The 16,494-nt window shown below is 38.1% G+C and overlaps 1 protein-coding gene across 1 annotated transcript in view; it reads right to left on the bottom strand.

Moving 5' to 3' along the window:
* Nucleotides 1-226: 226 nt before the first annotated feature.
* The window catches only part of FIGN (fidgetin, microtubule severing factor), a 190,710-nt gene continuing 174,442 nt past the window's right edge, over nt 227-16,494 (bottom strand). Inside the window, exon 3 of the mRNA XM_089660101.1 lies at nt 227-4,732. Coding sequence (XP_089516227.1) covers nt 2,490-4,732 — 2,243 coding nt within the window. The 3' untranslated portion in view covers nt 227-2,489. The remainder of the gene's footprint in view (nt 4,733-16,494) is intronic.

Raw genomic sequence — 16,494 nt, forward strand, 5'->3', positions numbered from 1 at the left:
CCATTTAATTATTTTAGTTTTTTATGGCCTTTAACAAAAATGCCTTTAGAAAAATGTGTAACATTTGTTTGATGAAAATTAAAAAAAAATATATATGTTCGAAGGCATCTAACAAAACTTTGCTGAGTGGTCTGCATTGATAGAGTCTAAGATAACACTTTCAAAATTTATAAGCTGCTATTAAAGTTAGGATTTAAGGAAGAAAGACAAAAACATGCAATCAGAATAATATTGTTGGTACCCTTTATTTTTGGAAAACAGATTAAATTTTCAAAGTGATTGTTTCTTTGGATGTGCAAGATGAAGTTTGTTTAGATAGTATGAACCCATTTTTGCAGAAATAAAAGAAAAATGTAATGTAAATTCTTCTTTACGACGTTCAGTGCATTTATTTAATTTCTTAAATGTACATCAATAGCCAGTGCTTTGAAACAGCATTGTTACTGTCTCCATTTAAAGTAAACAAAACATTACATTCAAAAAAGCCAGGTTGTTCTGTTCATGAGTTGGCAGGCATGGACATCTGTAGCCTGTACACTGCTCCTCGACCAGAGACATCACCCAACATCAATTAGCTGTCATTATAAGTAGTGAACAAATAAACCACAAAAATAAACAAAACCAAGACACAATTGAAGATGGTAGAAGTTAGCAGGGATAGAAAAAAAAAAAGAAAAAATGTCATAGGTATTAGACAGCATTCAAACAAAGTAAAATACACAGTGAATGTACACAGGAAAATAATACAAATAATACAACTATTAAAAACAAGGGTTGACTCTTTGAAGCCTGTGGAGACTGTCTTAAAAAAATAGCAACTCGGGGCATATTTTCACACAATATATTTCACTATTAACATATAAAACAAAGTGGTATATTTGTAAAATTAAAATTATCCGATAAAGCTAAATTTTCCAGTTTGGAAAAAAAGAGCATCAGCAAGATAGCTATTTAGAGATGAAAGGGCATATGGTTTATTAAGACTTTCAAAGTCTATTCGTGCAATTCAAGATTTCTCTTGTTGGCCAATGATGGTAAAACATGTTAAAAATGTATGTCTTCTGAACCACACACAGCAACAAGATCCCCATATTACAATTTTTATTTAAATTGAAAACAAATAATACAAAACACCTCTTTAAATTCTATTTACTTTCCATGTTTTTGGTTGCAGTGTCTTGATTAAGAATGATTCAGCCCATCTGAATTAGACTTTGGAACTTTGCAGCTTTTGCATACCACCCCAATCCTTATTAATTAGGTACTACATATACAGTATTATTTAGGTATCTTACTTAAATGGAAATTGACATTCTTGAATGTGCCTAATGATTAGATAAACTACAACCAATTTGCTGGTCTTTCTGACCAATGTGGCAACTGGAAATTTACACAACATATGATGTTGAAACTAATATATAGCCAAGAAATATAAAGGCTATCTACAGTGTCAAAGCTTACCAGTAAATATTTGTAAAAATAATTCAGGTAATAAAGCCAGTCACCATTATCTTTACAGTTGTTAGACTGAAGCTGAGTTCATTTAGGACACTTTCTTTTGAACCATAAAAGTAAAAGCCAAATAAAGAACATAGTCATCCTCTCAACTTACTTTAGAAAATGTCTGATTTAATATCATAACTGGCAATTCTTAATAAGGTTTAATTTACAAAGGGAGATATGAGCTACAAATTACCATGACAATACATCAGCCATTTTTCTTTAGAATCAACCAAATACATTCAAAGTAATTTTCCATGCCACTTTCCAATTTTTGAGGTAAACATACATTATAATATAAAGCAACAATGACACCAACCATCTTGCTCAGCAGTAAATAGTGCTTTCAACACATTCCTTTGAGGTACTGTACAAATCAACTTTCCTGAGGTTTTTTTTGTCATTTTTGCAGACAGAACATTAAAACAAAGAAACTGCAGAAATTAAGGTCCAGATTATTTTTTCCCTGTTTTACTGTTCCACAGAACAGAGGGGATTGAGGAATACTGTTGCTCATACAATGGCAAAAATCTGGTTCTCTGTTTTTTAACTCAATTGTTCATCTATAGTCCAGTAATGTTTGAAGTTAAAGCTTTTCATATTAGCACATGCCACCAATGTAATTGTGAGGCAAACAAAAACATAAAATAAAGCACCAATTTAGGCACTTGACAGCAACTAAATCTCAAGAACAGCAGAATGGAATCAACAAACAGGTTCACGTCCTTCCAATGCCAACCTACGTCCACCCTACGTCTTTCGGAGTGTTGGCTTGCTTGAACACAACTAAGCATCAACACATACCCATTGTCCCATGTGATTCAATTCAGAACATTGGCTGTTTGATGCACATTTATTTCAAGTCTACCATCACTCTGCAGATGCAAGGTTACTTGGGCTGTCTTGGTACCTTAAACAGTTAGGCCACTGCCAAAAAGGGATTCAATTCCCTATATCATATATGTTTCTGTGCCAGCATTTCAAGTCTGTCACTGACTGCACCCAAACATTTTGTTCCATTCAATATATGTATCAAGTTCTTTTTGTGATATGCTAGGCTGAATCTTGCAGAATACATTTTCAAAGTCTTGATATGTTACAGGTCGCAGCTGGCCAGGCATGATGGCTGAAAGGTCTGAAGGTGGTATGGCATGAAGAGGGCCTACCACAGCTTCCTGACACAAACGAGCCACATCCAGTCCAGAAAAACCTTCTGTGCGCTGGACAAGGAGTGCAACCTCTTTGTCGGTGAGACAGTAATTGTGCTGTGATAGCAGTTGTATTATTATCTGATGTCTGGCTGTGCTGTCAGGAAGAGGGATAAGAAGTCTTTTCATGAAGTATCTCCGTAGAGATTCATCTATTTCTTCAGGTTTACTTGTGGCACAGATTACAACTATTTGGTCCTCAGCAGAAGATAGAACAGTGTCTAACTGCATAAGAAATTCTGTTCTCATCCTACTTATCGGACTATGTTCTTCACTCACTTGGGAAGAAAGAAGCATGTCAATGTCACTAACAAAAATCACTGAGGGCTGCCGACACCTTGCAACAAGAAATGTTGCATGGACAATCTTTTCACCTTCGGTTATCCACTTTGTGACAATATTTGAGCCAGAAAGTTTAAAGAATGTTGCACCCAGCTGACTAGCTATGCATCTGCCCAGTAAAGTTTTTCCTGTCCCTCTAGGTCCAAATAAAAGAATGCTCCGAGGCAAAGCAGTGAGTCCACTGAATGCATCTGATCGAATTACAGGCCATAAAACTTCTTCTTTTATGAAGGCCTTCACTAAATCAAGGCCAGCAATTTCATCCCAGTCAACTGGATGTCCCTGGCTAATAATCTCATTTGTTACAAGGTCAATGAGGTGTGTATCGGTATTCTTCAGCTGTTCGTCCACAGAGTGGTTTGATGAGGTAGCTGTATGAATTCCAGGGCCTTGTAGAGAGTGTGGGAGCATTTGCCTGTGGTCATCACTGTGTTCACTAATTGCAGAAGAGTTGTATTTTCCAAATGTTTCACTTGATCTTGAATTTTTAGCAGTGGTATATGAAGGTGGGGTGAGAGCTCTAGTTGACTGACTGCTAAATTTTCTTTGCTGGTCACCAGGTCCCAGCTGTTTCGTTGGCTTGAAGGCTAATGATGTTGTTTCAGAACTTCGGTCAAAGCCATTTCCCCTATTTGAATTAGCAATACTTGTGTCAGGCATTCTATACATAGGGCTATGTGAGGTTCTCTGTTGGCTGTAACTATAATTTCCATAGCTGGGATCTAAATCACTTTGTCCTGCCATGTAGAAAGCTTTTCTTTTAAGAGAGCTGGCAGAACTGTTAGACAAAGAAGACGGTGTTATCGGGGTCAATCCATGGGTCTGATAGCTATAGCCTGGTACAGTAGTGGGAGGAAGAGGAGTAGGAGCAGGAATGCCTGAAGGGAGGTAAGCTGAAGGAGGAGGTGCACTTCCAGGACTATAACCTGACCCAACAGTGGATTGTGGGGGATAAGTTGCAGGTGGATAGTTGTAGCTTGATAGGTTTGAGGCCCCATTGTAGCCTGGCACTAAAGCTGGTGGAGGTGGAGGTGGAGGAGGAGGTTGTAGAAGTCCCGAGCTATGAAGTGGAGATGGGTGAGGTGATGGCAGTGCAGAGGCAGATTGGCTACTGTAACTTGAATGCAGGTAGGATCCGTTATATCCTGCTCCATATTCCTGAGATGGTAGCCCTGAATGCAGACTTGGTACTGTGTGACTTCCACATGTACTACTGGAATAACTAGGTTCTGTCAGGTTGCTTCCCACCCCAGGAGAACTACCTATGCTGGCAGAAACATCGGATGGAGGTATTGCAGCTCCCACTCCAGCTTTGCTTGCTGCAATAACATCAGTAACACAGTTCATAGGATATACACCCTCAGAGTTCAAGGAACTCTGCCAAGGTTCACCTTCATGTTTCCGGCCGTTTACAAGACCTGCTTGAGCTTCAGTGTAATTACTGAGAATGGGCCGTTCCATGGAACCATCCAAAATTCCAGAATATTTCTCTGCATATTTCTTTAGCAGATTTGATGCTGTCAAAGCAGAGATGTCATCATTGGCCCAGGCATACTGATAGGTACGCTGCAGGTGACCGCGGTATGCTTCAACTTTGTGGGCTGGTGACCTAGTGGTCGAAGTTATATCAAAATGCTGTTCTGGCCACTGAGCATGCTCCGGCGTCCACTGCATTTTCAAGCCTATAGAAGGGAAAAACACAAATAGTAAAAAATCAACATACTTGTATATACTAAAACCTTTTATATATATTCAGGTGGTCCAAAAAGCAATACTAATATGCAGTAGGGAACAACATCCAATCAGATTTCAGTTTAAAAAAACATTAAAACAGCAAAGAATACTGTTCCATTGACCACTGTGGGTTAATCTCACTTCACTCCCTTTTTTAACTTAAAAATCTCTGTATATAATGGTATAAAAACGAGATTTATAACGTATGCAGTTTACAGTTTTAACATTTTGTATTTGCATCTTCATAAAGCTGCTCAGAGCCATGTTACTGCTAATTTTGTTTGTCAACAATAAACCAGCAAAACCCTAATTTGAAAATAAAAAAATATAATAATAATTATAATAATAATATTATATATATATATATAATGCGTGTGTGTTTGACAGCCTAATGTATTTATTTACTTAATGTATGTATGAATTTTGACAACCTAAACACAGACCGAAGCTGTTTTTCTTAGCATTTTTGCCTTATTTTGGCACATCTTTGCTCACATTTGAAGTATTTTTTTTACCGCTTGACTATAATGCACTTTGACACTAACTATACAAGCATTACATTACAAAATAAGGAAAAGTGCAGTAGAAAAAATATTGCCACACTTTATAATTAGGTCCCCAAATGTATTTAGAAAGTATAATTTATAAAAAATATATAAGAAATACATCAATTTACTGACACCTTACTGCATGCAGCTGTTCAGTCTTTACAATATCACTTTCAGTTTTATATTTCTTTTTTTCCCCAATCTAAAAATATGAGACACAGCTGACAGATCACATCTAGGATACCTCTCTTATTTGGTGCTGAACACCTAGTTAGCACAGCATAATGCACCCTGTGCAGAACAATATGACACAGACATTGCAGGTCATTCCATAATCCAACTCTCATCTAAAGTGGTCCACGACAGTTTCAAATCTGCTTCGTGGAGTGCAGCAAAGCAATCTCCTAGGCAGCGGTCTGTCGCTTTCATCACACAAAGCCTACAACTTGGTATGAATTACAACTGCTTTCTTTCTGCTCTGTTGTCAAACCGCTGGGAAAAAAACAAGTAATGCTTGTGTGTTGTATTGTACATCTCTAGGGTGCAGGTATTAAACTGCACTAACCCCCTAAAAGTTTTTTTTAGCTTTACCCTCCAGCTGTTACAGCTGGAGGCCACTGAATAGATTTTTGGAGCAAGGTGGACATAAATAGCATAGAACTCTAGAGGAATTTCTGCCGTTGCAGATTGTGGAAGTTGCTGCTGCTTTTACTCCTAATAAAGTTATAAAGTGCTAGATATGTACATAGTAAAGTAAGCCCACCATTGACACTGTCCAGAAGAGTATGGGGTTGATATACTAAAGGCAAATAGGCTGCTTACTTTGCAAAGGAATTTTCCCTTTACGTCGCAAATGTAGTACAATTTCACTTTTCAAAGAATGCTCAACCATGTGCAAGGAAAATAAAAACAAAATATATTTTTACTTGTATATGATAGGGTGATGGAAATCAGCAGAGCTTCACCACAGCCTATTTGCCTTTAGTAAATTGATTTCTATATATGCAATGGACTATACATCACTTTTACATTGTAAATGCTGCTTGTCAATAACTGAGTAAAAGAAAAAGACATAGAAGAAATATATGAACAGAAAAAAACAAGGGAAAGAACAGATAAAAATGAAGGAAAAAGAAGGGAAGGGCCATAGAGAAGAGAACAGGGAATGGAAAAACAAATGATACATAAAGAGAAGCAAAGAGAAAGAGAGGGAAAAAGCAAGGGGGGAAAGAGAAACAGGAGGGGGAAGAAAGAGAAAAGAAATAAAGAGGAAAGGGAAAAAGGAAAGGAAAGAAAAGAAAAAGGAAAGGAAAGAAAAAGAATATTAAAGGAAAGAAAGGGAAGAGGAAAGAAAGAGGAAAGGGGAAAAAGAAAAATGGAAAGAAAGAGAAAAAAGGAAAGAGAAAGAAGAAAGGAAAGAGAAAGAAGAAAGAATAAAGAAAAAGAATCCCATCTATCATTATTTATCATGAGCAGAATTGTAATAAATCTACAAATCAGAGAATGTTTTCTAAATCATTGTTGAAAACAAACTTTTCTACACCGACACATTTAGAAGATGTGGGGGCTGTAAATTGTGCTTTTTTTTTTATTTTTTATAATTGACATAAGCTGACAGTGTTAGTAAACTGCACAGAGCATATTGCCGACCTGAAATGTAAACAGTTGTGTCCAGATCTCCAAAGATTTCTACAATGCTGGATTATGAGCAGCCTAGTACAAGCACACATCTGGAGCTTGGTTAGGTTTCAGGGGCCCTGGCTGCATGGCAGATTCTAACACAATTGTCCCCTGCAGATGCTGTCACTACAATCACTATCGTTATAGTACCCTAACAATTAACGATTCCCCTGCTGGTTCATGCTGCAGCTGTAACTAAATAGACTCAGAGGGAGACCAAAACGGATGAGGCTATGGCATCACTATCCACTGCTGGTCAAACAGCTAAATGCTGGAAAAATGAATCTGTATAATGGATAATATGTTGTTTGTGCTGAGGTTAAAAGAGGGTGCTTGGACAAAGAAAGTCTTTTGCCATCCCTAGCCACAGCAAAGCTAGCCACAACTAGAACAGGTTTTGTTATAAGTGAGATCCAACTAAATCTGAAAATCTAGCTGTCATAAGAACATTCAAAAAGAACTTAGCATTTTAAATCTTTAAGTCTCACGAGAGTTACCTATGCACAAATGTTTTCTGTTTTTTAAAACATTCCTTTAAGGGACAAAACAAAGCAAGTTTTGGTAGAAATGGAGTGGGGATTGATTACTGTTTCAGGCCTCTACTGCTGCCTTATTCTCTATTGGTGTGATTAATCTCCCCAACCCCACCACCACCACCACCACCACCACCACCACCACCCACCTTCAGCACAAAAGCTTCAGGCAAGCACTAAAGTCTAAGCTTAGTCATTGTTTTAAAATAGCACAGGGAACAAGACATTGAACAAGAGATGTCCGTTGTTCTGGTGGCTGGTCTCTTGAGATCTTCCTTCCTCTGCAGTGTTAGGGGGACAGCTCCAGTGATACAGGGGTTACTATGAGCCACTGAACCTGTCACTATCTGCCCCCTCCTCCATTCATAGATAATTTACTATAACTTCCCAAAGTGAAAAACATGTTATGAATGCAGGAGGAGGACCTTTTATTCATCCACCTGTCCTCCATTTATAGGGTGATTTTCATTGCTGGAAGCTATACTTTAGCTTCTATGAATGTAGGAGAGTGGTCAGGAAGGGTGGGAATAGCTGACACTCTTAACCTGTGCATGTGATAGGTCCAGCAGCTGGTATTACCTCTGCAGCACTGGAAAATTACCACTGCAGGGGTATGAGGGGGCAGACAGCAGAAGATTTCAACTAGCCATTGTATTCTGCCAGTGAAGAGCCTTCTTCACCAGCAGAATACAACATACAATGTTTCTGTAACCGGTGACACTGATCATTCGGGAAAAACCCAACAGGTTGGTTGTACAGAAGTCGATCAATAGACTTGTGTACAACCAGCTAGCCCATATATGGATTGAAATTTTACTGGTCACTGCTGAACCAGGTGCATTTCAATACATGTATGGCTGGCTTAAGAGAGCAGCCAGCACAAGGAGACACTTCTCATCCAATGTAAATACTATACCTTTTGCTGCTCTTGAAAAAATAAAATAAATAAATAAATAAATAACGTGGGCTTTATTTAATTGTTCAGCAGCTATTGTCCCCATTCTCAGATCAGCATACATTTTTGTGGAGAGGGCAAATATTTTAGTATATCTATTCCCTGGATGCTCCATATAGAGGTAAAGAAAACTCAGATGGCCGTGGTCATTTACCTAAAAACCTGAGCCCAGCCTCTTATACCTAAACAGAGAATGGGGGAAAACTCCCTGATGTTGTTCCTGATGGTGGTTAAAAAATTGTAAAGCTCAATGATGTAAACTGAAGGCATAGTTTGACCAGATCCAGGAAATGCTGGTTATATTCTGGTGTTTAAAGAGTAACGTTTGTGCTTTATAAATGGGTCTCTGGCATACTGAATGACAGCAAAGGGGGCAATAAAGGCACATGAGGGGCCAAAAACAGAGTAGATGGTCTGACAAGATTTTAGGAGAACTAGGAATGAATTGAGAAGAGTTGTCAAAAATGTATGGATCTAATTGGGCAGTGAAGAATGTCAAGTGATATCATCAGCATTATAACAAATCCTGCAATTCTCCACTGGAACTTTGGTGGGTGCAATCACTGTCAGAAGACAATGTTGCCAGAACCCCAGGTTATCCCCAACAAGGCATATTACAGGAGATCAATGACCTCATGTGCTGCAATGGTGCCTGAATAAAATGTTGAATCCTTCAACCCTGTTTGTTCTCTTCTTTTTTAAGTGCCAGTTCACATATATGTGGATTGCATACTGTTTGAACTGCATCCAATTCACATGACATGGGAAATAACATTGCTTCCTATGGTGCCTGTTCACATATGTCCGGTGCACTAGCAGTGCAATTCATATTGAAAAAAGAGTCATGTACGATTTCTGAGCAGTGTGGTCCAGTTCAGGTGTGGATTACAGGCTACTGACTTCTATGGGAACCATTTCTGAACCGCACATGTGTGAACAGGATAAGATCCTGACCTGATACTGTCCTGAACCTGATGTAAACCTGAGTTGAACTGCTGAACAATTACTGTGTCAATTAGCTGTGAATTCTGAGCTTCAATCTGCACCTCACGTGTGTGAACCAGCTCTACAGCTTAAAGTGTTATTAAAGCAATTTTTTTTATTAAAATAACAAACGTTATACGCACCTACTCTGTGCAGTGTTATTGCACAGAGCAGCCCCAATCCTCTTCTTCTCGGGTCTCCTCCTCTTCTTTGTGAGTCCCCAGAGCTGATGGCTCCTGCTGCTCTAGTGCTGTGTGAAGGGGAAGAGTGGGGAAAATAGATATAGCCGTGCATAGCTCTTGATCTATTCTTTCCTCTCTTTTACATAGGGAAGGGGGGGGGGAGACAAAGAAATAGAAAATGTTTTTTACCTTGATGCAAGGAATGCATTAGGTAAACATTTTTTAACTTTAGTATCACATTAACTTTCAATTTTGACATCGAAGTTGAGCTGCAAAGCTAAACACACAGATAACATAGACAGATAACAGAGGTGTTTCAACTGCCAAAGGATTTGTATTGATGTCCATCCTTTCCGAAGATTTACACAGCTCTGCTATACATAATAATCCTTTCTAGCAGGACGGAAGACCCAATTTTTCTCTGTTGCAATTGGATAATTCTTACAGGTCTTGTCCCTCCCCAGCCCGTAACTTGAAAGTGAAAGGAGAAGCAGTATACTGATGAACTCATCTGACTGTCACCTTGTGTCTCTTTTTCCTCTTTCCCTCTCCCAATATGAACTCTGCTGAGCAGAGACTACAAGAGGCGGATACCACATCGAATTCAGGTACTTATAGTGTATGCATTTAAAAAATAACATCTAATGATGTAATATTGAACACAGACCTTCAATAATCTATGTCTTTATACCTGGAGTTCAGCTTCAGGCCATAATGTAAGGGATGTTTCTTGTGGCTGCTATATATCAATCACAAATCCAATTTATATAAAGACATGGAAAATATTATAGACAGAATTTTGAATAATTGATTGTCTTGTTACAGATTGCTTGATATTCAGCTGACTTGCTAAGTGACACACATCCATGTCCCCTGGCTTGTTTTAAATTTAATCAGCTTGCAGATAGCCCATAACAATCAGTTTGATATTTCCTAAATCTTTTGCTGTTCATCTGTTCAGCTGAAAATCATTAATGTTTCACTTGACACACAACATGATCTTAAGCAACAGACAGTTTGCCAACAATGTGGCAAGTCGATTCCCCACTGGCTCTTCTTGTTTTCAAAATTTCCATTCCAGAACAACACCAGTTAATTAGGGGGAAGATGCTCTACTAATTGTGTTAATTTACAAGGTTTCAGTAAAAAAAAAGTGTAATACAAATTGTTAAAAAAAAAAAAAAATATATATATATATATATATATATATATATATAAAACCTACCATTGCTGTTATTAGATTAAGCCAATTAATTGAGACAACAGTAGATGAGGGGTAAATAATTCAGTAGTGCTGCTGGCCTTAATTGCAGATGTAAATTAGTATACCCGTTGTCACTACTGGTTACAGTGGTGAGATTTTTAAATGACTAAAATATAAACAGTTTATTTTTCTGTTTTGAGTAGAGAATTTAAAACACCTGTCAGTTTTTTTTTTATTTTTTTATTGCTGTTTGTTTCTCTGCAAGAGTGATTCGGCTTTTCTATTTTCATGGTGGGAAATCCAATATTTTCAGAAATATAGGGAAACTCTTTTAACTGAGACACCAGTTCTGATGAATGTTGTTTAAGATGGGATTTTCCTTACTTTGGAGAGACTTCCTCTCACTTCCTGTTGTATCGTTAGGACAGGAAGTGTAGGTCATTTTCCCCATTGGAACACAGATGGCAAAATAAAAAAGAGAAAGATTTTGACTTAAGATGCACTTTTAACACAATGCAATTTTAATACAATTATGACAACATGGTAACCACTTCAATACCTGGCACTTTCACCCCCTTCCTGCCCAGGTCAATTTCATCTTTAAGCATTGTTGCACTATGAATGACAATTGCACGGTCCTGTAACACTGCACCCATATGAAATGTTTATCATTTTTATGTTTAGCAGACAGATAGAGCTTTCTTTTGATGATATATAATCACCAATTGTTTTTTTATTTTTTGCTACACAAACCTTTTTCTTCATTTCTGTTATAAAGTTTTGCATAGGTAACTTTTCTTCTTCACTGATGTGCGCTGTTGATACTGCACTCATGGGCACTGATGAGGCGGCACTGATGAACACTGATGAGGCTGCACTAATGAGCTGATGATGATAGGTGGCACTAATGGGCACCGATAGGTGGCATTGATCGGCACTGATTGACACTGATAAACTGCACTGATGGGCACTGATTATCAGTGTAAACAAAGTGCTGACAGCCTTGCTGGTTATCAGCCGTCTCTTCCTCACACAGACACAGCATGTGAGGAAAAGACTGCTTATAACTGGCAAGTCTGTTTACAAGTGATCATCTGTGATTGGACACATCTTATCTCATGGTAAAGGGCTGCTTTGATTGGCCCTTTACCACGATCTGTGATCACCTGCGTCCAAAGGACAGAACAAGAGAACTGCATTGTAGACATCTTTCGGCTACAGGACAGTATTAAAGTGGTTAAACTACTAGCTATCAAAGTACTTTAGGTTTTTATTCTGTTTCCAGCCTTTACATATAATCAGTCTAAGCCAACAGTGAGCCCCCCTTATCCTTGTCCACAAAATTCCTTGATAAGAAGCAGCACCTGTTAGAAACTGTACATAACATTCAGAACAGATACTTCTGCTAATGAAAAGGTGAGCACACATAAGTTTACCTGCAATTTTGTTTTTGTTCTGATTGAGAGCTTGGCCAAGTGATCAAATAATCCACCCTTTCTCAACCTTTTCGACACAGAGGAACCCTTGAAACAGCTTTCCAGTCTAAGAGAACCCCTGTCAAGAATTACTATACATACAACTCATGATACATTAGTATGATGGTCAGTGGGAAGAATGCCCCTTACACTTGTGGTCACTGGGAAGAATTACCCTCTTATAGATAGCTAAAATGATCAATGGAGTTAGTGGGAACTTATCTAATATGCAGAAATTGCTCATTGCTCAAGGAACCCCTAGAAGCCTCTAGAGGAACCTTAGGGTTGCATGGAACCCTGGTTGAGAAACCCTGGACTAATCCATTAAAATATTTTAACTTTGTAAAACCATAACACCCCTGATCAGGAATGTTAGCCAAGTTAAAAAAATGAGCTTCTCTCACCCACTTTATCTTAAAGTAGAACTATAGACAAAACCTTTTTTCATTTTGGATAGAGTAAAAGTGGGATATAACCCCTGTCAGATTTTTTTCAACAATTGCAGAGATTTCCCTTCACTTCCTGTCCCATATCCAAACAGGAAGTGAGAGGAAATCCCTGCAGATTAAGGGAATTCCTTGGGGACCCCCCAATATCCCCATTGGCAGATTTCCCCTCTATTACTTTTCTGGGGACAACCCAAAATGTGGCATTTTCTTTCTTTCACTTTCAATGCTAATGGTAAACAAAACAATAAGAGAGGGTGAATCTTGATAACAATATATATATATATTATATATATATATATATATATATAAACGTGATTTTGTATTTCCGGCTGTATTTTCCGACTGTCAATCATCGGGTCCCGGCAGATGATTCCCCGCCAGCGCCCGGTGATTACTGAGCATCTCCAACGGGGAGGAGGACTGCTTTGTTTACTAAAAGTCCTCTTCTGTTGGCTCGATCACACTACTCTGCAGTGAAGCACCAAATCACCGCCCCCCAAGTAAAACACTCCCAGCACACAGTTAACCCTTTGATCTCCCCTCATGTTAACCCCTTCCTGCCCAGTGTTATTAGTACAGTGTCAGTGCTTTTTTTTAGTGACAGTGACACCAAGTCAGTTCCCCCCAGTGTCAGAATGCCAGCCACAGTCCCTCTATAAGTTTAAAAAAAATTCCAGTATCTATACCTCCATTTGTAAAAGCTATAACTTTCATGTAAACCAATTAATTTAAACGTATTGGGATTTTTTTTTTAGCACAGACATGTAGCAGAATACATTTTGGTCTAAATTTATGATAAAATTTGATTTTTTTAAATTTTTTTACTGGACATGTTTCATAACAAAAAGTCAAAAATATAGCTTTTTTTGTCAAAATTGTGGGTTGCACAGGCGATCAAATACCACTGAAATAAAGCTCAATTAGTGGGAAAAATAGGATGTAAATTTAATTTGGGTGCATGACAGTGCAATTGTCAGTTAAAGTAACACAGAGCTGTAACGCAAAAAATGGCCTGGTCAGGAAGGGGGGTAAATCCTCAGGAGGGCAAGTGGTGAAATTGTTTATTTGGACCAGTGCATAGGACTGAGAAGAATCACAGCATGGCTGCAACAAAAACACAGATCTGAACAGTGAGTGTACAGCAATCAATTTGCAAACAATCTCTCCCGTCAATATTAAATGGTTTGTATCAACCCTTTAAATGTTATTTTTGCTGGACAGCTTGGTCTGTTAAAGATACAAAAAAAATAAAAGACTTACTGACAGGATTGACTACAGGGGGACTCGGAAAAACAAAGACTGGCTTGGTAATGATATTTACAGACTACATCATGTATTTCATTTTTTTTATCTTGCCCATAGTTCCAATTTATCCAAGTTGGTCAATCTCAGGTTTATAACATACAGTATGTCTGATAGGACTGAGAAGAATCACAGCATGGCTGCAACAAAAACTCAGATCTGAACAGTGAGTGTACAACAATCAATTTGCAAACAATCTCTCTCGTCAATAATAAATGTATCAACCCTCTGAATGGTATTTTTGCTGGACAGCTTGGTCTGCTAAAGGTAAAAAATAAATAACAGACTTACTGGCAGGATTGACTACAGGGTGACTCAGAAAAACAAAGAATGGCTTGGTAATGCCGTTGACAGACTACATCATGTAATTCATTTTTTTTATCTTGCCCATAGTTCCAATTTATGCAAGTTGGTCAATCTCAGTTTTGTGACATACAGTATGTCTGATAGGACTGAGAAGAATCACAGCATGGCTGCAACAAAAACACAGATCTGAACAGTGAGTGTACAACAATCAATTTGCAAACTATAACCACTGTATGTCTCAGGCACATTTTCTTTCTAGGAGCAGCTTCGCTTGGCAATCTTTAAACAAGGCCCCACAGGGCCTTGGCTGTCAAGCTGTATGTGGCAACATCACCAAGCTGCTGCTACAATTGAGGCACAGGAGTAAGTAGCTAATCCTGCTGCAAGCAGCTCTGGGAAATAAACAGGAAGTCAATAGATGTGGACTGAGCTTTTCTTTTTTAATCTCAGACATAGTTAATGTTATAGTTTTGAAGCACAGCATTTAGGTGAATGCAAAGTAAGTGTTAGATATAACTTAGATAATTTTTTTTTTGCCTTTAGATGGTTAAATATACCTTATACAAAATACAAGCTTGAAGTAAATAAGCATATCCAGGCTATTAGTTTTAATATAAAAAAAAATGATAAACATGTTTTATGTGGTATTATGAACATGAAGACATATTTACTCATTACATATTCAGGCTCTTCTTCCTGCTCTGCAGTACGATACATTGTACCTGGTGTGGGTGAAGTAGGAGACACAGGCCTTCAGAAAGATAAATATAATACCTCTCTTCTCTTCTGTACTTTTTGCTTACCTGGCAGGCTCCCTTTATAGATAGTTAGCAACCAGCTTTTTGATTTTAAACATTCATAGTGACATAAGGAGGTACCCATTTCTTTGAATTAAAGAAAAACTGCTATAAGAGAAAAGAAAATGCCACATTGCTACTCTTACCTTTCTAAAATGGTAGCTACCTGGCTGTCATGCTAACCATCTTGCTTTAATACTTTAAATCACTAGCCCATAATAAGCTTCTAACTTTCCTACATCTGAGTTTGTGACTCAGAAAAGTACTAAAGTCAGCACAATAGCCTGGCAGCATTGTCTGAAGAGCCTCAGCAATCACCCATCTGGCACATACCCACATAAGAGGTAACATCCCCCTAGTACCAAACAGTAAAGAACATCCCATGCTTATTAAGAATGCTTGGTAGATGGATATCCCCTCCTAACCCTCTTGTATTGAACTGTATTGTTGCTGTATTGTCTCCTGTTATTTTGTAAAGCGCTGAGCAAACTGTTGGCGCTATATAAATTCTGTATAATAATAATAATATCCAACTATTGAATTTCTAAGACAGCATTACTGTTTTACCAGGTATTATCAGCAGGTGGTGCTAGAGGTGAGGTCTATTTGCAGCTACTGTTTAAGGCAACATACAGTATATGTGTATTCAGATATTTATTTTCTAATAAATGTTTAAGGATTAACCCTTCTACATTTTCTAATTTTGTTTTGGTGGGATAAATATTAAATATTTCATATGTACACTCACTGGCCACTTTATTAGGTACACCTTGTTAGTGCCAAGAAAATATCCACCACGCCATTGCAACACCACCACCAGCCTGAACTGTTGATACAAGGCAGGATGAATCCACGCTTTCATGTTGTGTACGCCAAATTCTGACTCTGCCATCTGAATACTGCAGCAACCAGTATGCCCATTCTCCTCTGACCTCTGATATCAGCAAGACATTTGTGTCCATGCAACTTCCGCTCATTGGATATTTTCTCTTTTTCAGACCATTCTCTGTAAACCCTAGAGATGGTTGTGTGTGAAAATCCCATTAGACCAGCAGTTTTTTTAAATACTCAGACCAGCCTGCCTGGCACCAACAATTATGCCACATTCAAAGCAACTTAAATCCCCTTTCTTCCCCATTCTGGTGCTCAGTCTGTACTTCAGCAAGTCATCTTCACTACGTCTAGATGCCTAAATGCATTAAGTTGCTGCCATTTCATTGGCTGATGAACAATTTGTGTTACCAAGCAATTGAACAGGTGTACATAATAAAGTGGGTGTAGTCGGTGAGTGTATA

This window comes from Staurois parvus, unplaced genomic scaffold, assembly GCF_062004578.1.
Source record: "Staurois parvus isolate SC_StPar_1 unplaced genomic scaffold, SC_StPar_1.0 ptg000031l, whole genome shotgun sequence".
NCBI lineage: Eukaryota > Metazoa > Chordata > Amphibia > Anura > Ranidae > Staurois > Staurois parvus.